The 25,915-nt window shown below is 45.7% G+C and overlaps 1 protein-coding gene across 2 annotated transcripts in view; it reads left to right on the top strand.

Moving 5' to 3' along the window:
- NOL10 (nucleolar protein 10) overlaps positions 1-25,915 on the top strand; it is an 86,596-nt gene that overhangs the window by 14,250 nt on the left and 46,431 nt on the right. The window contains exons 9-14 of one of the 2 annotated variants that reach the window (XM_082745484.1): positions 2,376-2,461; positions 6,844-6,922; positions 8,581-8,730; positions 11,428-11,494; positions 18,768-18,820; positions 19,087-19,182. In XM_082745484.1, coding sequence (XP_082601610.1) covers positions 2,376-2,461; positions 6,844-6,922; positions 8,581-8,730; positions 11,428-11,494; positions 18,768-18,820; positions 19,087-19,182 — 531 coding nt within the window. The remainder of the gene's footprint in view (positions 1-2,375; positions 2,462-6,843; positions 6,923-8,580; positions 8,731-11,427; positions 11,495-18,767; positions 18,821-19,086; positions 19,183-25,915) is intronic. The other variant, XM_082745485.1, reaches the window with a different exon arrangement.

The following is a 25,915-nucleotide window of genomic DNA, read 5'->3' as shown; positions in this document are numbered from 1 at the left end:
ATAAAATCTTTAAAAAAAAAAAAAAAAAATTCACTTCTACAATAATTTTTATAATATGTGTTGGATTTTGATTTTGTCTGTGACAGTTCTTATAATAGTACTCATTATTATTGTCAAAATCAAACCGTAAGGGCTTAACATTTTGTGCTTTTTGAAGTACAAAAGAGTGCAGGCTTTAGCAATAGAAATATTCAAATTGCAGTCACAAAAAATCACTGTGGTTATAAAAAAGACTATTTTTATTTACTCTGGAATTTATCTGCATACCTATTTTTTGTTTTTGAAATGTGACTTTTCTTTTTTATGTCCATAAAGTCTTTTAACTCGTTTTGGAGACATGAAGACCAGACCATTTGGAATTACTTCCTCCTGGATTTCTAAGATTTCTTTTATTTATTTTTATGACAGACACATTTGTAATAATACTAAATGATAGATGAGGTTAAGCCTTCTAAGTATATTTGAGGTCTTACTTTTAAGGTAGTTAATACAGTAAACAATTTTTAAAAAAAATCTTTGCGTATTTTTTTTTTTTAAAGATTTTATTTATTTATTTGACAGTAGATGGAGAGGCAGGCAGAGAGAGAGAGAGAGAGAGAAGCAGGCTCCCTGCTAAGCAGAGAGCCCGATGCGGGACTCGATCCCAAGACCCTGAGATCATGACCTGAGCCGAAGGCAGCGGCTTAACCCATGGAGCCACCCAGGTGCCCCTGCGTATTTTTTTTTATCATAAGTTGAGTGATTCAGAAGAGTAAAAGTGAGAAGTGTAGTCCCTTCTTGTCCTGTCCTAGTCCTGTTTCCTTACACTTCCTGAACGCTGCTAATAATTTGTTCTGTGTCCTGTCGGGGTTTTCTATGTTGGCACAATTTTTTTTTTTTTAAATAGACAGTGGGATCATACTTTTTTTTTTTTTTTTTTTTTTTTTAAAGATTTTATTTATTTATTTGACAGAGAGAAATCACAAGTAGATGGAGAGGCAGGCAGAGAGAGAGAGAGGGAAGCAGGCTCTCTGCTGAGCAGAGAGCCCGATGCGGGACTCGATCCCAGGACTCTGAGATCATGACCTGAGCCGAAAGCAGCGGCTTAACCCACTGAGCCACCCAGGCGCCCCATACTTTTTTTTTTTATACAAACTGCGTTTTACCTAGCAGGTTGTGGGCATATGTCTAGTACGTGTATGTCTAAGTCATTCTTTTTAATGATTGCAGAGTATTCTTCTTAAATGGGTTATGCCAGTCTCTCCCTTGCTCTTTTGCATGCAGTTCTTTTTTTGCTTTATTTTCTACCAGCTTTTTATTTTTATTTAATTAATTTATTTATTAAGATTTTTATTTATTTGACAGAGAGAGAGAGAGTGAGCACAAGCAGGCAGAGGGCAGGCAGAGGGAAAGGGAGAAGCAAGCTCCCCGCTGAGCAGGGAGCCCGATGTGGGGCTCCATCCTGGGCCCCCGGGATCATGACCTGAGCTGAAGGCAGCCGCTTGACCAACTGAGCCACCCAGGCATCCCTCAGCATTTTTTTTTTTAAATTCTGAAAAGTTATAAATTTCACTTTCTGAAAAGTTGAAAACACAGTTCACTCATCATTTATATACATTTTGCACATTTGCTTTCTTCTTCTATGAAAATGTATATGTGTATGTAGAAAATGTTTTTTGCACCATTTGAAAATCAGTTGCAGATATTATTACATTTTAGCCTTCAATACTTCTGAGTGTTTTTCTTAAAAACATTTTCTTAAAAACAAGGACTTTCTTGTATAAAATAATAATACTCTTATCATCCTGAAGAAATTTAACACTGATACAGTAATGTTATATATTAAATACTTAACATTGTTATAGTAATATTTAAATATTCTCAGTTCTACCAAAATGTCTTTCTTTTAAAAAAAACATTATTTTTTAGATTTATTTATTTATTTGACAGAGGGAAACCCAGCGAGACAGGGAACACAAGCAGGGGGAGTGGGAGTGGGAGAGGGAGAAGCAGACCTCCCGCGAAGCAGGGAGCCCTATGTGGGGCTCGACCCCAGGACCCTGGGATCATGACGAGCCGAAGGCAGACACTTAACGACTGAGCCACGGAGGCACCCCACAAATGTCTTTCATAGCGCCTCCCATTCCGCTCCACCATCCAAACCAAAGTCCAATCAAGGATCAGGCATTGCATTTTGGGCTTCTTTTCCTAACCTGTGTTTTTTTCCTTTTAAAAACAAATTCATCTTATAGTAAAACATTTGACAGAATTAAAAAAAGGTATAAAGTAAAAACTTAAATTCTTACCCCCCGTGAAATAATCCGTGTTACTAAGGTATTTGTCTGAAAATTTTCTAGCAGCAGCTATTATATAAAACCACCACGTTCTGTATTTAGGGTCGTGTGGAGTGCTGGGACCCGCGCACTCGCGGGAGGGTCGGCCTGCTGGACTGTGCATTAAGTAGCGTCACGGCGGATTCCGAGTAAGTGGGAATTAATGTGCCCTTTATGTACCCATCTGCTGTGACTGAAACACATATCAATAGTGGGTTAAAAATCAATTGCTAAACGATGAAACCCCTTAGACTTGTATCGAGGTTGTGGTTTTGTGATTTATGTAAAAATCCTTTTTGGGGAAAGGCCACCAAGTGGGAAAGCCAGGCAGAATTCGTCTCTAAGGTGCTCTAAGGTTGCTGTGGAATTTTATTAAAACAGGTATCCTGCAGGAATTGGTAGTTTCAGTTCTGTAGTGTCTCGTGCTAGAACCACTCCAGTTAACAAGCAAAGAGATGTACTTTGAATTTTACAGTGGAGGGAGGCAAGTGCTTCTGTTATCTTCTTGTTCCTGTTTGCCACTTCTTGGATTTAAAACAATCCAAGAAGAATACACTCGGGGGATGAAGACCTCTCATGCCTGAGTTAGGGAAGAAATATAGACCTCCTGTCCTTCACTCACCAGAGTGGTTACTGTTGCACTGGTTGGTACATAGGTTTTCAGACATTTTTGTGCTCATATTAGTACATATGCAGCAGCCTTACCTACACTCTCTTGGTCAGACTCTTTTTTTAAAATTTTTTTCAAGATTTTAATTACTTATTTGTCAGAGAGTGCACGCACAAGTAGGCAGAGAGGCAGAGAGAGGGAGAGGGAGAAGCAGGCTCCCTGCTGAGCAAGGAGCCCGATGCAGGACTCGATCCCAGGGTCCTAGGATCATGACCTGAGCCAAAAGCAGCAGCTTAACCAGCTGAGCCACCCAGGCGTCCCTCTTGGTCAGATTCTTGACATGGGATTGTTTGCTGTAATCAGTTCAGAAACATCTTTTCCCCGGGCTCTTGATCTGTGTAGTAACGTGACTTCACTGGCATTTAGTCATTTCAGTTGGCCAAACATGTACTTGTAGGTGTATCATGTGGGAGGGGGCTGTGTGATGGGTGGACTACAGAGAGAGTGTGAACCCTCTAAGTAATTGCTGATTTTATGTGATTTGCATTTTTTCTGGGGGATAAAAGAATTTATGTAGTTCTTTCTTTGGAAAAATCAGCTTATGTAAAGCATCCTTGACATAGAGAAAAGTTAAGAATGGCTGAATTGGTAGGACTTTTTTCCTCATGTATACATTTTTCCCTATATGGTAAGTGAAGAGTAAGTTAATTTTTTTCATCCTTTAATTATGATGTTTAACAGGCGCGAAGGGGGTGGGAGATGGGGTAGCTGGGGGACGAGCATTAAGGAGGGCACATGATATAATGAGCACTGAGTGTTGCATGCAGCTGATGAGTCACTGACCTCTACCTCTGAAACTAATAATATGTTAATTGAATGTAAGTAAAATTAAATTTAAAAAAATGCAGGGAGTGTAGGAGATTTTTTTCCCTATTATTGAGCTTTACTAAAATAATACCAACGAACTTTACTACTCATCGTGTGGAGTATGTGGAAAATTTACTCATTCTACATTCATTTTGTTCTTAGAATTAGACATTTTTATTGTGAAATATAATATACATACAGAAAATCTCAAAGCACTAATGTGCAGATTACTGAATTATTGTGAAGCTCTATCTTTGTCAATAGAAGAAACCATTAGAAAATTCTTCTCAACATTTTATTACCTTGGTATGCAGGGAACCAAATCAGAGAAGTCTGCTTATTTTTAGAAACTAGGAAATCAGTTGTTAGTGGAAACTATCTTCCCACTCCCTAGGAAGCAGAAAAGTTAATTTTCTCTTACTTGTAAACGTTAACTGGTTTTTGAATTAAAGTAGAGAGACTTGGGTTCCACTATAATCTGTCCTTAGCAGTTTCTTCTTAGAAAAGTCATTTGAGAAGGCAGGCCAGCAGGAGTTCTTTGTATTATGTCTTATGGTTATTTTTACAGTAAATTTAATGTCTATAATAGATGCAACACTGTAGGAAATTTAAGGAAGGGACGTGAAAAGATAATCTTTACTGTGGTCTTTAGAAATATGGGAGTATTTATTCTGTTTTTTTTTTTCTTTACAATGAATATTGGTTCACAGACACCCAGGCGCCCTGCACTATTTTGTTTGTTTTAAAAAATAATTTCATTTTGCGAAACTGACTTATACTTAGTATGAAAAGATACTACCAAGCAGTTTCAAAAATACATGTAAGAAAGTAAAAATGGCCTCAGCACACACATGGGCTGGTGTAATTCAAGTAGCTAGACCACTCTTGGTTTGGGAGGGCTGTTTACAGATTTTCATGTTGTGCATCCACTTGTAGTTAGTTCCATGACTATTTCCTGAGGGGACATATTGAAAACCTAGATTTTTGGGTGAAATCGCTTCTGTACCCACTGCTAAAGTGCTTAGCAGAAAAGGTGACGTTGGTGTGAGGGACTTCTTGCCTGTACAGACCACATGTTCTCCTGCCCTCTGTCGCCTAAGGTGTCCGTCCTGTTCCGATAATACTGAAAAGTCAGAAATAGCCCAAGCATGTTGATTAAATACAGCTTGGTAAAAATTGTAGCTAACAAGTAGTGCTTTCTGTTTGCCAGCTGGTGCCTTTAGTTCTTTACCTTTGCTGACTTCATACTCAGGGCAGCCTTGGAGGCGCGTACTCTAACTACTTATTTTACAGACGGGGACGATACCGACCAATGGCATACATAAGCTTTGAAGAATTATGTTGCACAAGTACATTTATTACTAGGGGAAGATGTTCCAAATATACCATTAAGTGGAAAAGCAAATCATGTGGTTGCCTATAGATCTTTACCACATTTTCCTAAGAAAAGTAGTGAACATACTTTCGAGTTGTGGGGAAAAAATCTGGATGTGTACCCAAATGGTACAGCTAGTTTTATTTGCTGTTTCCATTTCGGGTGATTTATTTGCTAATTTTTGTCTGCTTAGCTTCATTATTTTCTGTGCAGGCACTGTAAGCTGTCACCTTTATCTGACAGAGGCGGTGTCTTGGAAGGTGGAGTCAATATAATAAAGAGAAAGAAGCATGTGTGATTATTGGTTGAGGGACAAGCTGTCTTTATTTGTAGACGCTAACAATTGTCTGCCTGAAATACTCAGAATCCACTGGAAGATCATAAGAACTAATAAGGGAGTTAAATAAGTTGGTGATGAAATAAATGGATAAAATCAGTGGTTTTGAGGTTTATCAGCAAAACCCATTTAGAAAGATACAATGGAAAACAGTTCTCTCTCTTATAACAACAAAAACTGAAATCCTGAGGGATAAACTTAGGACCTACCTGAAAAAAATGACAGTTTTGTTAAGAATCAAAAAAGTTTGAGTGAGTAAAGAAAACTCACATCCCGCTGCACTGACACATGCTCCCAGAGTTTGTTTTTAAGCGTAAATGACTAAAAGGATGGGCGTGGAAGGCCTCCAGGTTCCAGACTGGGGCATCAGCACGGATATGGCTTGAGGCTTGAGGAGGCCTGAGAGCCTTGAGGGTGCCGACAGTTCACGGCCTGGGCTGGGGGGCCTGGTCCCGAGGACACGGAGATAGTAGGGACCATAGTCAGGGCTGCTGTCCTCTTCTGACTCGTCTGACAGCCTTCCCACCGCAGATCAGTGCTCGTGGTGCTGATCCTTTTCTCAGTTCCTAATTGAGAAGCGTGTTCTAGATTTGTGGCGGTGACCGTTCATCATACCGTCTCTGTACTTTCTCAGGTTCCAGTCCCCATCTGAGGACTAGTCTTTTTGATTTTAGCTTGACAAAGGCAGTTTTAAAAATGGACATGAGTATAACCTGCCTGAATATCAACTCATTTCCTCTTAAGCAAAAGAGGGGATATTTTTGTAAATGCCTTATCCCAGCTTAATCAAAATGAAAGATTGTGTCATACTGATCCTTTTCAATTGGTTTTATAGTTTTATAAACTTTTTTTTTGTAGATCTTTGAGAGTATTTCTTACAGTTTTAAAGAAGATAATCTACAGATTTTGAAAAGCAGATTACATTTACATGTAAAGCTTACTTTTTATATGGTTAAGAAAGTTTGGATACGATTACCTTTAATTTTTTTTAAAGATTTTATTTATTAGAGAGAGAGCGCACACACACAAACAGGGAACGGCAGGCAGAGGGAGAAACAGGCTCCCCAATGAGCAGGGACTTTAACCCACTGAGCCACCCAGGCACCCCTAAAACCCACTGAGCAGGGAGCCCGATATAGGGCTCAGTCCCAGGACCTTGGGATCATGTCATGAGCTGAAGGCAGATGCTTAACCAAATCAGCCACCCAGGTGCCCCACAATAACCTTTTAAACATAAGGCTAGATATACGATTTTCTGTACTACAGTTAAAGATTTGTAATGAATTTGTTACTTAGAAGGTTTGGCCGTATGTACATGGGACATAAATATTTTGCCTTTCAGGATAAACAGTTTACCAACAATCTCTGCTTTGAAATTTAATGGTGCCTTGACCATGGCAGTTGGAACTTCTACAGGGCAGGTGAGTGTGTTTAAGTTGGGAACGTCACACTTAAGTTAGTATCTCAGAGGCATGTATATATTGTGGGAAATGTCCATGTGTCTGTTCACTGTGGGAACAGAAAATGAGGCATTATTGTTTTGGCTAGAGTGGAGGGGTACTCCAGAGGCTATAATCTTTTAGTACCTCGAGAAATTCCAATTCTGGCCTTCCGGGTTGGTCTGAGAGGTTCTTGAGCTGGTTCTCTCTCTTTTTTTTTTTTTTTTTTTTTATATTTTATTTATTTATTTGACAGGGAGAGAGAGAGAGATCATAAGTAGGCAGAGCAGCAGGCAGAGAGAAGGGGGAAGCAGGCTCCCTGCTGAGCAGAGAGCCCAATGTGGGGCTTGATCCCAGGACCCTGAGATCATGACCTGAGCTGAAGGCAGAGGCTTTAACCCACTGAGCCACCCAGGTGTCCCCTCAGGCATTCTCTTAACTGTGGTTTAGTACAACATTTTCCAGAATGTGTAGAACAGAATTCAATGGTCAGCTAAGTTTGGAATTCTGCCAGATATCTCTCTCTCTCTCTCTCTTTTTTTTTTTAATTTAAATATTTTATTTATTTGATAGAGATCACAAGCAGGCAGAGAGGCAGGCAGAGAGAGGGGGAATCAGGCTTCTCCCTACTGAGCAGAGAGTCCAATTCGGGGCTTGATCCCAGGACCCTGAGATCATGACCCAATCTGAAGGCAGAGGCTTAACCCACTGAGCCACCCCGGCGCCCCTGGAGTTCTCCAGATTTCAACTCTTGTGGGATCATGGTACATTTAAATATATATGAGGGCTCTGAGAATTCCTCTAGACAAGAAATGTATTTAAAATTATTTCCAAAATTTATTTGTAAATGTCCTTTTTTTTTTTTTTTTTTAAACTGAGGATCATTGACCACATGCCCTGCAGTAACGTACCTTAGCAATGCTGGTCTGACAAGGATGGATGGAGTAGCTACAGAGGGTGACTTTCATCTTTTCTTTCTTCCCTTCTTTCCTTCAGGGCAGAGTCCCCCCACTTGTAAGTTTGTTCTCTTTTAGAACAGTCTGAGAGCCTGCTTCTGGTGGAGTTACCGCTTCTGTCATCATGGTGTGCAGCCGCTCTGTCCCCAGGGACCGAGATCTGGTTTCTCCAGCCACTTGCCCCTAGTGACAGGGCTCAGGAGAACCCCCTCCCCCCCAGCTGTCGCCCGCCCCCACCCAGCGGTCATAGCCTTGCCCCACTGTCTGCTCAGATCTGCCCGATTATCTTCATTTTCTCTGCTTGTTCTGCTGGTCGCTGTGACACTGCCTGGTACTCAGTAGATCCTCAGTCTATATGTTCTAGTTTACAAATGACACCAACTCTCACACAGTTTTTGTTTTGTTCCCTTTTTAGCGTAACTCAGTCGTTCTCAGTCTTAGTGAGCCTAAAAAATTATTCTTTGGTAAGCTCATAAAACTGTGTACTCTAAGGGTAATTTAAGAGATTCTTCTGGAGTGTTTTCTGTCAGACTTTAGAATCTCTGTGCCCTGAGTGAGGTGTTCATTATGCTTGTAAAGAGGCAGTAAAACAAATGGTAGCCATTACTCTAAGTTTTCAAAGTTGCTTTTTAAGATAAAATATTTAATTTGCTTAAACAGAAATAATTTGTTTTCTTTCATTAGGTTTTATTATATGACCTTCGATCGGATAAGCCATTGCTGGTTAAGGATCACCAGTATGGGCTACCCATTAAGTCAGTTCATTTCCAGGATTCGCTAGATTTGATTTTGTCTGCAGACTCGCGCATCATCAAAATGTGGAATAAGAACTCAGTACGTACTTTCTTGTTGAAATTACCAACTGGTGTGTTTTCCTAATGTTCCTTTTCTTTCTGTTGCCTTTTTTGCATCATGTGGGCTTTTGGGAAAGTGGCTAAACCCAGCTGAGAGCTTAGTTGGAAGTCAGTTACTTTGGCAGAGAGAATACTCGTATGTAGGCAAGTAGTCTAGACTTCTTTCTTCCTGTGGAGAAGGTGGCCTGTTTGCTAGAACCGGCATGCCTTTTTACATGTTCAGGTAGGTAGAGAGTAAATCGTGTTTTAAAAACACTGCTCCATGAGAACCTCCTAGATCCTGAGGCTCTCTCACAGTCTTGGGAAAGTTTTTATGAGCTACTAATTATCTTTCCATGTCAACGTTATTATGTATCTCAATTTCATACTTTTAAAGCCCATCTCAGATAATTGGCTTCTGTGTATGACCCCTTTCAATAATTTCTTAGTGCTTTTCTTTTTTCTTTTTTTAATTATTTTTTAAGATTTGTATTTATTTGTTAGAGAGAGAGAGCATGCACAAGCCAGGGGAGCCACAGGCGGTGGGAGAAGCAGGCTCCCTGCTGAGCAAGAAACCTGATGCGGAACTCGGTGAGCTGAAGGCAGCTGCTTGACCAGCTGAGCCACCCAGGCAGCCCTTTTAGTGTTTTTCTTAAAAAACATTATTTTCTTAACAATATTTGATGTGGGGGTGCCTGGGTGGCTCAGTCGGTTAAATGTCCAGCTTGACTTGGGCTCAGATCAGGATCTCAGGGTCGTGAGATTGAGCCCTGCATCAGGCTCCATGCGCATCACGGCATCTGCTTCTCTCTCTCTCTCTCCTGCTCTCCCCACCCCACTCATGTGCTTTCTCTTTTTCTCTCTCTCAAAAAAAAAGAATATTAGATGTTCTTCTCAATGCCAAGTGTCATTTAAAAAGTAAAAGTAACAAAAGCCTCCATTTCTGGTTTTCATCTACCCTATGTTTTTCATTTTTGTTTTTGTTTTTTAATTTGACACAGAGATCACAAATAGGCAGAGACGCAGGCAGAGAGAGAGAGAGGGAAGCAGACTCTCTGCTGAGCAGAGAGCCCGATGCGGGGCTCGATCCCAGGACCCTGAGATCATGACCTGAGCCGAAGGCAGAGGCTTAACCCACTGAGCCACCCAGGCGCCCCTCATTTTTTGTTTTGAAACTCTAAGGTATTTTGAGAGAGTAAAGATCAGTCTGTCAACAAAATGGGAGAAGATTCAGTATAGCAAGTGCTTCTTTTTCTTTTAAAGATTTTTATTTATGTAGAGAGAAAATGCAGGTGGTGTGAGGTCCCGAGGGACAGCTGCAGCGGAACCTGTGCCCAGCGCAGAGCCCGACGGAGAGCTCGATCTCACGACCCTGAGACGGTGATCTGAGCCGAAACCAAGAGTCAGACGCTCAACTGACTGAGCCACCTAGGCGCCCCAGTATAGTAATTGCTTAGACGAGTTCTTTATATTTAATTATATTTAATTAATTACAAACGTCAGTGTCTTAGTTAAAAAGTGTTACTTCCTTTTTTTTTTTTTTTTTAATTATTTTGGAGGTAGAGGGGGTGGAAGGTCGAGTGGCCTCAGCAGTAGTAGCCAGAGGGCAAGTGTCAGTCTTTCTGGGCTGCATGTACTCCGGACCCAGGTCTGCCGCAGCCCCGTCACACTCCAGCTGTGTCCCAGAGTCCCTGGCTGCTTGGACCATAACTTCTGTTTTTAATTTTCTTTTGGTTAACTTGCAAAGTATGGGCCTTTTGTTGTTGGGTCTTGAATTAGAAATTTAGCTGCAGCTTTTCACTGAGCGAGCAGGAAGCACCTTCCGCGGGCTTCCTGCCCCACTCCTTCACCTCGGGAGCCTCTGACATGAGTTAATAAATGCAAGAGCTGGCGGACATTTTCAACATCAGTTCTTGAATTATCTTGCTATAGTTGCTGCAATGCGTTTTATTTTGGCACTGTTGTTATGACTAAATGCGCCCTCAACCAACACCCAGATTGCTTGGTTTTGCTTGACCTGCTCTCCCTATTTACCTTTCTCATCACCTTTTTCCCCTCCCGTCTTCTTACCTTCTGCCTCTTGTTTCTTTTACTGTCTTAACTTTTACAAATGCAGCACCTTTCTCCCCCTACCTCCACACTGAATATGAAAGTGTGTTAGCCATTCCTGGTAACTAACAGGTTACATGTTTATAGGATTTTGTTTTATAAGTTCTTTTCTACCTGCACTCTTACTCGATCCTCCTCAGAGCTGTAGACATCTGTCTGATGTAGACTTCTTCATCGGACCCTGCTGACCGTGTCCCATCCTTCAGTTTCTTGGAGTACAGGTTTAACTGGGATGTGCCTTCCAGATTAGGAGAGTTTTGCTAAGTTGATGTACAGCTGTTTCTTAAACCTGACCCTGTGCTACTGTGTGAATATTATTGATGAAACTTTATGTATTTTCTTGGATAAGTCACCTTTTTCCCATAGGCCTCCGGTCCTCCATCTCTGAGGTGAAAGCATTTGGTAGATTGATAAAATGAATTCTCTACCATTTTTGAAACTTAAATGCTGTGCTTCATCTAGGTGATGTATTTCTTTACTTAGCAATGCGTGGTTATGTCAGATCTCTGGTTTATTGTCTTTACTGAACATTGCTAAAAGTTGTCTTCCTGTAACTGTTTTCAAAATTCCTTTTTGCTTATTCTTTTAGGGAAAAATATTTACTTCCTTGGAGCCAGAACATGACATTAATGATGTCTGCCTCTATCCCAACTCAGGTATGCGGTAGGTAGCAGTAGACTATGCAGGGGGATAAATCTGGGCGGTGCTTTATGGGGTTTTAAACTCATTCCATTTCTTCAGACGCAGTTTGGCTTGGTCAGGACAATTCTTGGATGTTATATTTACTGGAAGAATCAAGAGCAGGAAGTGGTGTGGATGATTCAGAAAAGGGCCCTCTCGGTGACTCAGTCCTTAGCCAGCCTACCTATTAGTAGACACCAGCACTACCTAGGCAGGCGGTAGGTGAGATGCTATTTTAATGCGCTCTTCACTCTTTTATATGAGTAGCAGTAGTGTGGAAATTGAGGTCAAGGTTTTGGAGAAGGCTGGGGTTGCTGGATAACCCACAAGGCTCAGGAAGCCGTGGGTTTTGGTGTCATCTGTGTTGATGCTGTCCGGCTTGCTTCATGGATTTCAAGACTTAACGATACCTCCAGGACAGATCTGTGAAGACTTTTGGGGTGCGAAAGTACAGAGTAGTCCCCACTCTCAAGCAGTGTTGTATTCTGAGGACAGATGTACACAGATAATTTTGATGGAGGGATACAAGGCAAAGCAGGAAAAATTCTGTCTAGTGCAAACAGCCCTTGGACAGCACGTTAGAGCGAGGGGTTTCAGCCAGTGCCCCTGGGGGGACTGCAGGGTGTGTTTGGAGTGATGAGTGAGATCCGGTAGGCGGGCTGCGGCGATCACGTGATCCACGTGAGGGAGCTGCGCAGGAAGGGCAAGGAGGCCCGGGCACAGTCTGAACCGTAGGGTACCGTAGCGGGTTGTTTGGGAAAGGGGTGGAGCCTTATGTGCTTGTGCCCTGATGGTTTCCACAGGAAGGAAGGGGGCGCGGGTCCGGGAATCACGTGCTGAGTGGTTTGGGCTCAGTCGTAGTCAGGACCTGCTTAGACCATGCTTTCAGAGGGCGGTTCTGTCTGGCGTGTAAAGGGTAGATTGGTGTTGAACTGAAATAAGTCAGAAGGGATACTCCGGGTTGATAGGGAACGGAAGCGACTGAGCAAGTTGAGAGAGATTGTGCTCTTGTTTAAACGTTCAAACATCAGGAGACGATAGGTCAGTGATGGTGTCCGGCCGAGGGTCTCACCCCTGGCGGCTCGTCAACATCACCCAAGGAGCCTTTGCACAGATGCCTTGGCCCGGTCCCTGGGGTACCGACGGGGGGTGTCTGGGGGAAGGCCCGGAAGTGTGAGTTTGTGACGCGCTTGCCCGGCGCTTGGGAGGCTGTGCCGCGACCGCCGCCTTGCCCTGGCAGCCAGGCCTGGTGCTGGGGAGGAGCTGTGGTCCCAGCGTCGGCAGCCGTGGGAGCCGTGTGAGATTGCCGGGGGAGGGTAGAGGGCAGCCCCGAAGTCTGTTTAGAGGCCAGTGAGCAGAAGGAGGAGCCGGCTGAGAGACTTCACGGGAAGGGACAGAACGCGGGCCAGTGAGCAGAAGGAGGAGCCGGCTGAGAGACTTCACGGGAAGGGACAGAATGCGGGCAAGAGAAGTGACCACGTTTGAAATGGAGCAGAGGCTCTGGTACGGGAGGGCGGCCGGGCCCGCTCAGCACGGGTGAGGCCTGCGGAGGCTTAGGCGGGAAGGAAGGAACCAGCTCTGCTCCCTGCTTTGGGGCACGGTGATACCCACGGATCGCTTGTCTTTTCAGAACCCTGTGCAGTTAGTGGCGTGCATGGTTTTTCCTTTCTGCTTGTCTGTCCGCTGGTCTTCCGTCGTAGGAGTGGAGAACGGCTGGGTGACCGGGCTGGAGTTGGTCACCAGCTGGTGCATGGCCGGGCCTTGGCTAGAGCCAGCCTGTCCCGGATCTGGAGCCCTTGTCCCTTCTGGTTCCATGCTGCTCTCCCAAGAAAGCAGGGAAGCAGCAGTTTTGTGATCAGCTGTGTCTCTGGGATGACCGTAGTGGGGCTGAGGTCGAATTCTGACGGGTTCAGAAATAGACAGCAGATGAGGGTGGTGGGGTCCTCCTCGGAGCGGTCCGGAATGGGGTCTGAGCTGCATGGGAAGACGAGTAAAACCAGGTGGAATTGAAGTCAGAACAAGGGTGGCGAGCAGGTTTCGGTGGGTTGAGGGGGAGAGTTTGCAGGGGCAGCTGGTGCCCAGAGCAGGAAGCCATGTGGCCCTTGAAAGCTGGCAGTGCACCTCCGCCGAGCTGAGATGTGCTCTGTGTGGTGCTCACCGGATTCCAGAGACACTGTGCAGGAGAAAGCTAATGTGAGACAGGGTGCCTGGGGACTCCATCGCTGAAGCCTCCACCTCTTGATTTCGGCTCAGGTCATGATCTCAGGGTGGTGAGGTCCAAGCTCTGCATTGTGCTTTGTGCTGGGCGTGGAGCCTGCTTGTGATTTTCTCTCTGCCCCTCCCTCTGCCCCTCCTGGCCCTCCCCCTGCTTGTGTGCATGCCCACATACACATGTGGGCATGCTCTCTTTCTTAACAAAAAAAAAGGTGAAATCTTTAATTTTTTATGTGAAAATATTCTGGACACACTGGGTTAATAAGATATATTAAAATTCATTGTATTCGTTTAAAAATTTTTTTTTTTTATGTGTGTCTACTAGAAAATGTGAGAGATCCCATGTGTGGCTTGCATGATATTTCTGTTGCACGGTGCTGGCCCAGACTTGGGATCTTTCCCGGTGCAGGATGCTGCTGCGGTGCGAGGTATTGAAGTCGGCTGGGGGCGTGCAGCATCCAGCTCTCTCGTGGGAGTAGGGATGCTCCTCTGGGAGTCTGCGTACCGCCGGCCCATTTGACTCTAGTTCCCTCGTGTACATCCGGGCCATTCTCGCATTCCCCGTTGTCCCCCACATGCCTTTTGTAGCCTGTTGTTTGGAACCAGGCTGTGATCAGGGCTGTGTGTTACTGCGAGGTGTGGCCATGTTTGGTTTCTTTCCATTGTAATAGCCGTGTCCTCCTGCTGCCCGTCTTTTTTTTTTTTTTTTTTTTGCCTTCTCCGTGACATTGACTTTTCCAGAATCCGCTCAGTTGCCTCAGAGAATGTCCCTCACCCTTGATTTGTGTGGCTGGTTTTCATAATGTTGTTTACCATGAGCCTCCAGCCTGTGTAGTTTTTCTCAAGTACAGGTTCAATCTGACTCTGATAGACTTCCGATTAAATATCCTGGATCAGGGAGATGCTCACTTCTCCGTGTCCGACCCCCTCCCGAAGCCCTCCAGGGCAGGCGAGGGGCAGTGTGATCCCTGGGTTAAGGAGACCACCGGGTCTCTTCCTTTGTAAAGCACGCTTTTCTGAGAGATAAAAAGGTTGAGAGTGATGTTTTAGACAGAAGAACAAGTTGACTGTCAAATAACTTATGAAAAGTGAATCAAACATAAAAAATAGCCAAATAATTGATTTCCTGAGCTGGCAAGCAGAGTAGCGCCAGGGGCTTCGGCTGTGAGCAGGCTTGGTCCGCGCCCTTCGCTCCGCCGCGCTCTGTCGTCTCCCTTCAGCCCGCTCTCGCTGCTTTGTGCTTAATCATCACGAGCTTAATCATATTTTAGAAAAGCTAAAACGTTCTTCTTTCTTTATCTTCTCACTTACTCATTTGGAAGTAATTAAAGCCGCATCACGATTGCAGCATTGTCCTGTTCTTCTCTAACCAGAGGTGGCTCAGAATATTGAGAAATGGTCCCGCCTTCCTGGCTCCTTTCTCCGTCTTGCTGGCGTTGCTCATTCAGCCCGATTCCAGCATCGCCACGGCGCCAGGCGGCTGTGTGCAGGCTGGCGGCGCCGGGCAGGCTGCGTGGCACTTTGAGGCCTTGTGACCACGCGTCAGCTCTGTGACAGTGTGGCGGCTCCGTGGGCACCGGTGCCTGGGTCTGGCCACAACCGGGAGTCAGGATCGCTGGGGTCCAGTTGTGGGGATAGAGAAGAGAAGATGCGCTTTGCGCCCAGAAAGCCTGAACTGAGGCCGAGGGTTCATGTCGGGTTGCCAGTGGGGGTCTCCTTGGTCTCTTCTGGGCTCCCAGACCCTGCCTTCATTGGGAGGGTGGTGGCCTCCCCTTTTGCGTCGTGCCCACTCCCAGCATCGACAGGAGTGGGTTGGGACATCTGTACGTACCCTCAGTGCCTCTGGGAAAAGCGCACGCTCCGCGCCTACGTCGGGAGTTGAGCCCTCGGGGAGAGATGCCCCGGCCTCTCCTCTCAGGCACAGCCCCGCACCCACCGTCTGCCCCACGCTGTCCCTGCGGGGACCGCCGCCAGCCTCGGGCACGTGAGTGTCTGAAAGACCTAGAGTTTGCCATTCCTTTGTAACTTTCCATCCATGGCAGCCCGATACTTTCCTAAATGTAGTAAGAATGAATGACAAGAAGACAATGTCACAAGACTGCACGGGTTTCTAGATTCTTCCCTTCCGTTCCTACACTTCCCGCCTGGCCGGGGCCCCACTTGCACACTGGCCCTGGGAGCAGACGGAGCAGCACTGGCAGAGAGCACAGTTTTGAATTTTGAACTCCGAGCCCCGGTGGATCCTTCAGCCCTGAAGCACATGCAGGGGAGAGTCGATGTGTGCGCGCTTCCTGGGAGGGGCTGCTGTTCCGGCCGCTTCTCTGGATCCCTGGAGTCTCTGTGGCTCCCAGTGAGGCCGCACAGCACGCCGGGTAGCGTTTGCGCGGCTCGTGTCAGACTTGAGGCGGGTTCTTTTGACTGTAGGCGCTAGTGAGCATCTCCCTCTCTTTCCAAATTGATGCCATCATTGTTGAAACTGTAACTGTGACTACAGAGAAAACTGGGGAGGGAAAACCATTCAGAATACCACCATCTCCCAAGTACTGCTACTGCTTCCATGAGAGAAATTCTTACATTTGTCTCATGTTCATGTGGTTTTAGTCACGGTCCTCACGCTGCGTGTGGAGTTGTCTTTTGCTTTCTGGTTGACATGACATTAACGTTTTTCCTGTTGCTGTGTAGTGTTTATATTTACACTTCGAATTTTTCTTCTTTTAAATAAAGATTTTATTTATTTATTTGACAGAGATCACAAGTAGTCAGAGGGGGAAGCAGCCTCCCCGCTGAGCAGAGAGCCGGATGCGGGGCTCGATCCACGGATCCGCTGAGCAGAGAGCCCGATGCGGGGCTCGATCCGCGGATCCTGGGATCGTGACCTAACTCGAAGGCAGAGGCTTGAACCCACTGAACCACCCAGGTGCCCCGACACTTCGAAGTTTTTTATTGTTTTTTAATTATAAAGATTTTTATTTAACGCACACAGAGAGAGATCACAAGTAGAGAGGCAGGCAGAGAGAGAGGAGGAAGCAGGCTCCCCGCTGAGCAGAGAGCCCGGGCTCAATCCCAGGACCCTGAGACCATGACCCGAGCTGAAGGCAGAGGCTCAACCCTCTGAGCCACCTGGGCGCCACCAAATTTTTTTATTATTTGACCATGCAAGAATTCTTTTCATTTTTTTCTTAGTTGTGACTGTGGTTGTAGAGTCCTGCATTCCGCAGGCTTTGGAGTTGGTAGAATATCAGCTTCTGCCCTTCCTAGCTGTGTGGCGACCTTGAGCAAGTCATCTAACTCTCTGAGGCCATGTTGTTATCTGGAAGTAAAGTTCCTGACACAGTGCCTCACACTTTTCTCCTCTCTTGCGTGTGATCATCTTAATTTCTGCTGAACTAACTTTCCTTTGCTGATTTGGGGTTTTTTTTTCTTCTCAACTTTTTGTTCTTGAGCTTTGTGAGGCTTCCTGTTTGTCTTATTCGTAAGCGGCTTCAGTCCCTTCCCCACTTTAGTCTGGTGGGAGGTCAGCTGTGTCATTGTCCGTGTATGGTTAGGTGAGATCCTGTTCCATTGTGAAGAGAACCTGCCGTGTCTAGTCTGGGTTTTTGGGGGGATAGTTAGATTAGAGCCTTTTCTCTGCTGTGCTGGGTAGGTGTGATTACGTTTCTTTCAGGAATGCTCACTGTTGAATGATCTGTGTTCAGAGTCGAGCCAGTGAAGCCAGGCTTAGAGAATATCTTTGGCAAGAACCTTCCTTTTGGTTGTAATCTGTCTCCTCAGTCCCCAGAAAGCCTCTTTCGTCGGGTCTAAAGGGTATAGGAAAAGGTTTGGCTCTAAAATTCTCTAGGTTGGGACAGGGCACTCGGTGCTTTTGAACTTTTTTTTTTTTTTTTTTTTCATTTGTAAAATGAGAATGCTGCTCTTTCTTTCTTTTTTAAGATTTTATTTATTTATTTGACAGGCAGAGATCACAAGTAGGCAGAGAGGCAGGCAGAGAGAGAGGAGGGAAGCAGGCTCCCTGCTGAGCAGAGAGCCCGATGTGGGACTCAATCCCAGGACCCTGGGATCATGATCTGAGCCGAAGGCAGAGGCTTTAACCCACTTAGCCACCCAGGTGCCCCTGTTATTTCTTATTTCAGAGGGTCGTTGAGTGTCCACCAGCGTAATCTCTACGAAGGCAGCTAGCTGAGTTGGAAAGAATTTCCAGACGGTTGCTGGTTTCAGTTGTACGGAAAGCAAATCATTCTGGAGTGGGGCCAGGAGGACGGGCACTGGGTCGGGGCTTGTGGGCACGAGCAGGTTACAGGTGTGGCAGAGAGCGGAGAACAGAACCAGAGCAGAATCGGGGTCAGTGGGTGCTGCTGCTCCTGCGGTTTAGGGGGATGCCTTCACCAGGGGCCCACACTTCAGTTCTGCTCTCTTAAAATGCGGTTCTGTTAGTTGAGTCTATTCAAACTCCCTTGCGAGTGAAATGACTGGGTAGAGTAAGGGCTGTTAGGTGCTGTGTAGGTCTTTCCTCGTGTGGCTACAGCTGTAGCGTTCCCCTTGAGTCATTTTGTTTGCAGTTCAGGTGCGAAGCTTAATGCAAACCTCAGGAGCTACTTTGCTGTGACATTTTGTGGGAGATGCTTTGCCTTGGTTCTTTGATTCCTGATTAACGGAAAGAAGCCTTTTTTCATATCTTCATTGTTATTATAAATAGTGCACCTGAACTGCATTTTGTCTGTGTGTCTGAAGTGTCAAACTCCCCCTTAAAAACGATGGCAGAGTTGATGTGGACCTGAGCGCATAGCAGCAGAAAGAGCTTACTTACTTGGCTAGTACGGCCTGAGCATTTTACAGATGGGGAAGCTGGTCTGCAGGATACTTAGGCGCCCGTGTAGGAGGATCAGAGACTGAAGCCCATGACCTGATTCCTAGGCGCCTGGCCTCCAGGCCGAGCTCTTCTGCTGTGCGCTGGAACATTTCCAAGTGTTAGACAAATGGAAGAGGGCACCTCTTTCTTCCCCATGTGTTTACCTTTCTCAATGTGTCTGTTTTTAGGGATGCTTCTTACTGCCAACGAAACCCCCAAGATGGGCATCTATTACATTCCGGTAAGTAACATGAATTGTAGTTACGGTAAAAATAGGATAAGCAAAGACAGTTTATTTTTAAACTGGTCATATTGGAGGCCTTTGGGTCTGCATGTGGTCGTGCAAGTTAAACCCTGTGGACTCACTTGTAGTTTCACTTTGTTTCCTGGAACCAGTAAAATAACGCTTCACTGTGCTTTTAGGGGAAACCGCTTCCTAGTGTGCAGAGATAGACATTCAGAAGTCGTCTTCATTCTTCAGATTTACATTCAGTTTTTGTTTCCAAGTATTTTAGAACCGTGAACTTTAAGCTATCAGTGATCAGGAGGTCTGATTCTAAACCAGCAGCCTGGTACTCTCCAGTCATCTTGTTTCTCTTACAAGTAAGTTCTGCCTAAAGAAACTGTCCAGGTGGGCCCGGTCTGTGGCAGCCTGCAGGCCCAGGCCTGGCCTTGTGTTCTGCCTTCAAGAATTCTCTTGCATAGGACAGAGGCTTCCCTATCTTTACCTTTCAGATTATAGGAAGACCGAGGTGTGGGGAGGTAGGATCTCCTAAATAGAAAACCACATAGGACGAGTTGGCACTAGATTACTTTTGGCTGGCAAACAGCTCCCTTTCCAAGATTTGGGGAGAAGAGGGTGGGGGTGAGGAGTGTTGCAGAGCAGGACTCTGGGAGGTAAACTCCGTAACTGCTGTCAGCCTCCAGTCGGGAAAGTTCTTTGTATTGATCTCGGTCCTTCTGAAATAGCTTCATGGTGTGTTTCCCCGAGAAAGTATTGTGGTGGATGTTGACTTCTGTGGTTTCAGGAAACTCGTAAATTGTTGAAAACACTTTGAGATATTTCTTTAGGTTGTTAGTGAAATGAAGGCCGTTCAAGCAGCACACGTGCTAAGCTGTCACTTGTGCCATTTTCCCCGGCCTCTCCGATACTGTTTCTGTGTTCTTGTCAGTTTGTCTGTCTCTCCTCGTCCTCACTGTGAATACATTTCTTGATCGCATCAGCTGTGGGCCGGGCCCAGTACCGGATGCTGGCCGGGTGATGGAGTGAAGAAGGGACCCAGTTTGAGTCCAGAGTGAGGAGGGCTTCATGGGAGGAAGTTGGGGGGGGTGCTCCGGAGCATTCAGCGGGGGAGGTGCACCACCCGGCGTGGGGCTGGGACCTGGGGGGAGGTGCAGGGGGAACTCAGAAACCTGCCGATGGGAATGGACTGTCTAGGAGAGACCAGGAGGATGGTTGTGTGCGCCGGATGGAGAGGGTGGGGTGCGGGTGGGAGAGAGATCTGAGAAGTAGAAGGACTGGGGTGCAGACATCAAGGAGAAAGTAATCCACGTGGCAGAGGCGCAGAGAGAGAGGGATGGGGGTCAAGAGCCAGATGGCAGAGGTCTTGTAAGCCTGGTGGGCCTGTCGGTAGGGAGGCCTGGATAGCTCTAAGCGGGGGAGTGATACGATTAGATTTGCATTTCGGAAGGATTATTTTGGCTGCCACAGGAGAATGGCTTAGACAGGATCTCATAAGAATATGCCATGGCCACGCGCAGGACAGATGAGGGTGCACGTGCCCCCATGCTTTCCTTTTTAGTGGTTGTGGCCTTTTGAGTTCTGATTTGAGACAAGGTTGAACTGGCAGGCGGTAATTCCAGAGTTTTGTTACCCTTGCATTGCCACATGGTGTGTCTCACAGGTGTTTACTGATGCAGGCCTGTACAGATCATGAGAAACGCCGCGCCTCGGTCAGCGTGACCTGGTATTCAAGAGAGATCACCTCCTAAGTGTTACTTCTCGTCCTGAGAGAGGTTTCTCCTCCTCTTCCTCTTCGGAGTGCTTACTGTGTGTTGGTCTTTCGCGCTTGCCCGTAGGGTGTCGATGGCCTGGATTGGGGCAGCTTTCCCAGGTCGGATGGATGGGGCAGACACCAGTGAAGGAGGTGGAGGTCTGCGGGCACGGAGGGCCGCATCAGGAGGGCCGCTGAGTGGATAAGGAATCACAGGCCTCAGAGCCCTGAGCCGCTGGCTGTGGAGGCAGGAGGGGCTGTCCCGAGAGCTTGGGCGCTAAGACCACCTCACCCATCCGTGCTCCGCAGGCGGCAGTGGGGGAAGGATTGGGAGAGAGGCTGGCCGCGGGTGAGGGAGAGGAGAGACCAGAGACTGCAGCCGTGTTTCTGCTCGGGAGTGGGGGCAAAGGGAGGGAGAGGGAGAGGAAGAGTAAAACTTGTTCTCCCTTTGGTATCTTCTCCATTTTATAAAAAGATCTTTAAAAGGAACACACAACTTTTTTGATTAGACGAACAACGTATGTATGTTTCTATTTATTCCAATTGTTTTACAAGGTATGAGGAAATAAAAACTACCCGTTCCCTCTTGATAGTATTATAAACACTGTTAATACTGGGATGTAATATTTTTCAGTTGTGATATTGCTGTGAAGTCATATTTTTTATACAGATTTCTGTCTGGGTCGTTCAGTTAACTTCAGAAATGTTAATTCCAAGGCATTAAATCACCTAACACGTTTTTATTGTCTGTTGTTTTTGCCTTCGTTGTAATTGCAGTGTCGTTAGTGCACAGCGTGACAATAGTCGCAGGCGTATGCCGGGCTCCGCTTCCGTCCTCTGCTCAGTGCTCCACACCGGCGTGCTCCTGGTCCCTTCCCCCTCCGTCACCCGCTGCCCTGGTTCTCTGCCTTCGTTGTCATTGCCGGGTTTGGGACGCTTGTATCATCTCAGACCTGCGGGAGACCCGTTACTCTCACTCCGTCTGTCCATCCCTTGGGGGTGATTCCACGTAATAGGGACTTCCATGAATATGTGATCGGGGTCCGTGCTAGCCAGGTGGTGAGAAACTGCTTTCTTGACAGACCTTAGCCTTAGACCTTCTTAGTTTCTCCTTTGTAGCTCGGAGGCAGCCGGGGCTGTGCAGAGAGCCCACAGGGGACACTCCCGGGTGGCCACATGTGGCGGAGCGGGAGCGCAGCGTCCGTGCCGGGCTCGACACTGCGCAGGGACTTGTACTCAGCGCTCCTTCCTGACCTGCCTTTCCCTGCGCTGCATGAGCTTTTATAGTGCCCTTGTCTTTACCTGGATGCTATCCTTTTGTAAGACTCCTTCAGAGCAAGGAGAGAGCCCAGGGGTCTGAAAGCCTGCCATTTTTCACGAGATTTTATCAAACTTACCAAGCTGATATTTGGCACAACAATTTGTTTGACGCCTATAAAACCAGGGAAGTGTGTTTTTAATATACAATTCGTGCCAAATTTAGGAGGTTTGCATTGTGATTTGTTTTAACATCTTATAAATCAGGTATGAAAGCTCTTCCCCCCGCCCCCTGCTTTGGGCCTCTACTATAAAAGGAAGACCGCTTAATGTTCTTTTAGTTTAAGTTTTGTGTCTCTCTCTGATACCATTTTTTTTGAACACTTGAAATCTTTAGAAATTAAGTACAATTCCTGACTGTACACTCTGCCGCATACGGAACCCCATAACTGGTCTTTTCATGGCCAGATGGGTTTTCTCCAGCCCTTACCCTGTTTTTTTCAGTACACTCCGTTTTTTCCCCTCTCAGAGACCAGGAAGTGTTATTTTGCCAGTTTGTTCGCATTTTAAATTCCACGCTCTAATTCAACTGCAGCTCCTGAGACCAATGCCCGGAATCGCTTTTTAGGTTTGGTTTTCCTCTGTAACGTAACTTAATTTTCGGGTAGTTCTTTATAATTAAACCTTTGGCAACTGTGTGGATTCTAGAGGGAGTCCAAGGGTCCTGTGGCACCCAGCTCGAAACCCAGCCAGTGTGGTTAATGTTTCTGTTGGAGGTGAGTCCCTAGTTCCACGCCCCCGGCATGTCAGGACCTCCCGAAACCCCTCACAGCCGGGTAGTTGATTGCTTGCATGCTTGACAAGATGTATGGATGTATAACTTTGAGGAAAAATGTAAAAGGAAAATGCATCATTATTTGTTTAGGAAGCTATTTGATTTAGAAGAATAAAAGTTAAAGTTTTATTTTTAGAATAGGTAGGGGCGCCTGTGACACAGTGGTTAAAGCATCTGATTCTTGATTTTGGCTCAAGTCATGCTCTCCGGGTTGTGAAATCCGAGCCCCACATTGGGCTCCACACTGGGTGTAGAGACTGCTTGAGATTCTATTTCCCCGATTCCCCGTCAGATCCCCCCCCCAAAAAAACAAACCCCCCCAAAACAAAAAAATAAAACATGTAAGTTTAACTCACTACAAAGATTATATGCAATGTCACTGAACCCAGTAATCAATATTGGTAGTTAAGTATTTTATTTTAAAACACTTATTTTTAGAAAAAAGATAACTAAGTTGTTTTTATTGAAGTGTTTTTATTATTTGTAAAAAATCGGCCAAGAATTAAGTATTTTTAACATTCACTATTTAAAGGTATGTTTTAAATTTGGAAAGTATTTTTGGAGCCAAGGTACCTGAAAATGGGGCGGGATTTCAAATATTATAAGTCCATGATTTCAAATATTACAAATAAAAACAGCAGTCAAATAAAAACATAAAGGATTATATTTAGCCTGCACTAGCACTTTTGTTTCTGTTGGGAAATAGCCCTGGAACTTAGCCAGCATCATGCATAAGTCCCACAAAACTCTGTCTTTGCAAATAGAGTTAACTAGGGTGTTAGGAAGCGTAAACACTCAAGAATACTTGCTTCATTTAATTATAAAACACACACACACATCCTCACAGAGGCATGTAAAGCCAAAGGAAATAAACGTTTTTTAGTTGCGAAATGTAATAAAAGGGCTCAGACTAAAGAATGAGTATAAGTCTCTTCGCTTTAGTGAGTTATCACAAATCTAGAAAAAGGCCTGTGGTAGAACCAAGGGCTTCTGACACCGTCACTGGGTTCATGTGCTCCAGCCTTCATAGGGCCTTAATCACTGGTTTGGGTCAAACGTCTGTGCTCTGGTCCTTAGGGAGACACACTGTAAGGAAGTATTGTCTGGTTTTTTTGGTGGGGAGGGGGTGTCAGTGCTTTTGAAATCACTCAGTTGTAGCATTTGGAAGTCACCCTTAGGAAGTGGTGGGAAAACTTTCTAGTCACTGTATGGATGCTTGTATTTGGACACACTGGCTTTTTGCTTCAGCAAAGGATTAAAAATGGGTACTGGTGGGCGCCTGGGTGGCTCAGTGGGTTGAACCGCTGCCTTCGGCTCAGGTCATGATCTCAGCGTCCTGGGATCGAGTCCCGCATCGGGCTCTCTGCTCGGCAGGGAGCCTGCTTCCCTCTCTCTCTCTCTGCCTGCCTCTCCATCTACTTGTGATTTCTCTCTGTCAAATAAATAAATAAAATCTAAAAAAAAATTAAAAAAAAAAAAAAAATGGGTACTGGAATTTTCTCCTCAGTGTTTTCTACTTGATAGACTTTTGTGACCAAAGCAGAGAAATTTCAATATGCAGGATTTTGCCTGCTCTGTCTGTGACAGATTGAATTTGTTAGTCTAGTTCTGAACTCAACCGCTCTGTCAAATTGGTATTTCCGGATATGTGGTGGTCATTGCTATGTGGCCACTCACAGATATGGCGTCTTTTATTTTTTAAGTCCAGGATTTCAATTATTCCTGCTCTGGGGTGCTTTGGCGTAGTTTTCCAGAAGTCTTACGAACATAGCCGTAGAGTGATTTTTTTTTTTTTTAAAGATTTATTTATTTAACAGAGAGAAATCACAAGTAGACAGAGAGGCAGCCAGAGAGAGAGAGAGGGAAGCAGGCTCCCTGCTGAGCAGAGAGCCCGATGCGGGACTCGATCCCAGGACCCTGAGATCATGACCTGAGCCAAAGGCAGCGGCCTAATCCACTGAGCCACCCAGGCGCCCCGTAGAGTGATTTTTAACAATAACTCCTTACCTTCACCTCTTGAGAAGTCAACATATCTTTATCAGCTATCCAAACTGCAAGTAAGTTATATTACGTTAGACTTGACAGGATGTGAAAAGTAAGTGCTTAAAATTTTTAGGTGGGGGACTCCTTTGCTCTTTTGTCTCTTGGCCTTTTTGTCTTTTCCTGTGCTATAAAAGTCAGTGGAGGAGACTGACCAGTGCTTCTCTTTGTTCAGCAAGAACATACTGAGCATGTGCTTGGACACAGGACTGTGTCCCTGAATGCAGCTGTCTTCCCACCTGCCTTTGTGAGCACAGTCTAGGGGAGGGTGATGGTAGACCAGTGTGTAGCTAAGTGCTGTGGAGGGAGGGACTGGGTGCAGTGACGGAGGAATATCATGGGGGGACCAGGCCCCAATGACCACTCTCCATCTTATATAGACATTTTAGGTCTCTTCTCTATATAACATTATCTTACCAGTTTTAATCTTAACGTTCAGGGTTAAGGACTTGGTCTTCTTCCTGTCTTACGTTTGCCCCCAAGCATATACTTGGGGGCAAAATGGTGACTGATGAATTTGTTCCATAATTTATAATCTCTAGAAACAAAGCAAAGAGCAGAGAGCATTTTAGCCAATGAGAAAAGTGCTGCTCTTCCTGGAGAGTCGTGTGTGCGTACAGTCAAGTGCCCTTGCTTTCTTAACATGGTTCTCACATATAGATCACTTAACTTTAAGTAGCACATGACACAGCCAACCACACCTTTTTGAAACACTGTCTTGGCTTCTAGAACAGCATTTGCTCTTGGTTTTCCTCCTGTCGTCCAGCCGGCCCTTCTCAGTCTCCTCTGGTGGCTCCTTCTGTGTGTGGTCCGGGGATTGGGCCTCCCCTCTCTCCTCTTGACTTTCAGGGCCTGGTCCCTTCTGTTTATATGCTTTCCCTCAGGAGCTCGTCTGTCCCTAGGCTTTCTGTGACCCCTGAATGCCGATAACTTCCAAATTTCTGTCTCTGGTCTTTCCTTCTCTGAGCTACAGTCATGTATCCACTGATGTGTTTGGGTTCTCCACTGGGAGATCTAACAGTCACGTTGTCTCGGGTGAGTCCACAGTGGAATTCTTGATCCCAGCCCCCCATGCTTACCCCACACCTGCCGTGTGTTCCTGCTTCAGCAGGACTCGCCATCCACCCAGTTACCTAGGCCCAGAGCCCGGAAGCCAGCTTCGTGCCCCTCGCCCTTGCATGTCATGCCTCCTTCTTCCTCTGTCAGCAGG

This window comes from Mustela nivalis (assembly GCF_964662115.1).
Source record: "Mustela nivalis genome assembly, chromosome: 8".
Lineage (NCBI taxonomy): Eukaryota > Metazoa > Chordata > Mammalia > Carnivora > Mustelidae > Mustela > Mustela nivalis.
This window is presented reverse-complemented; position numbering and strand designations above follow the sequence as displayed.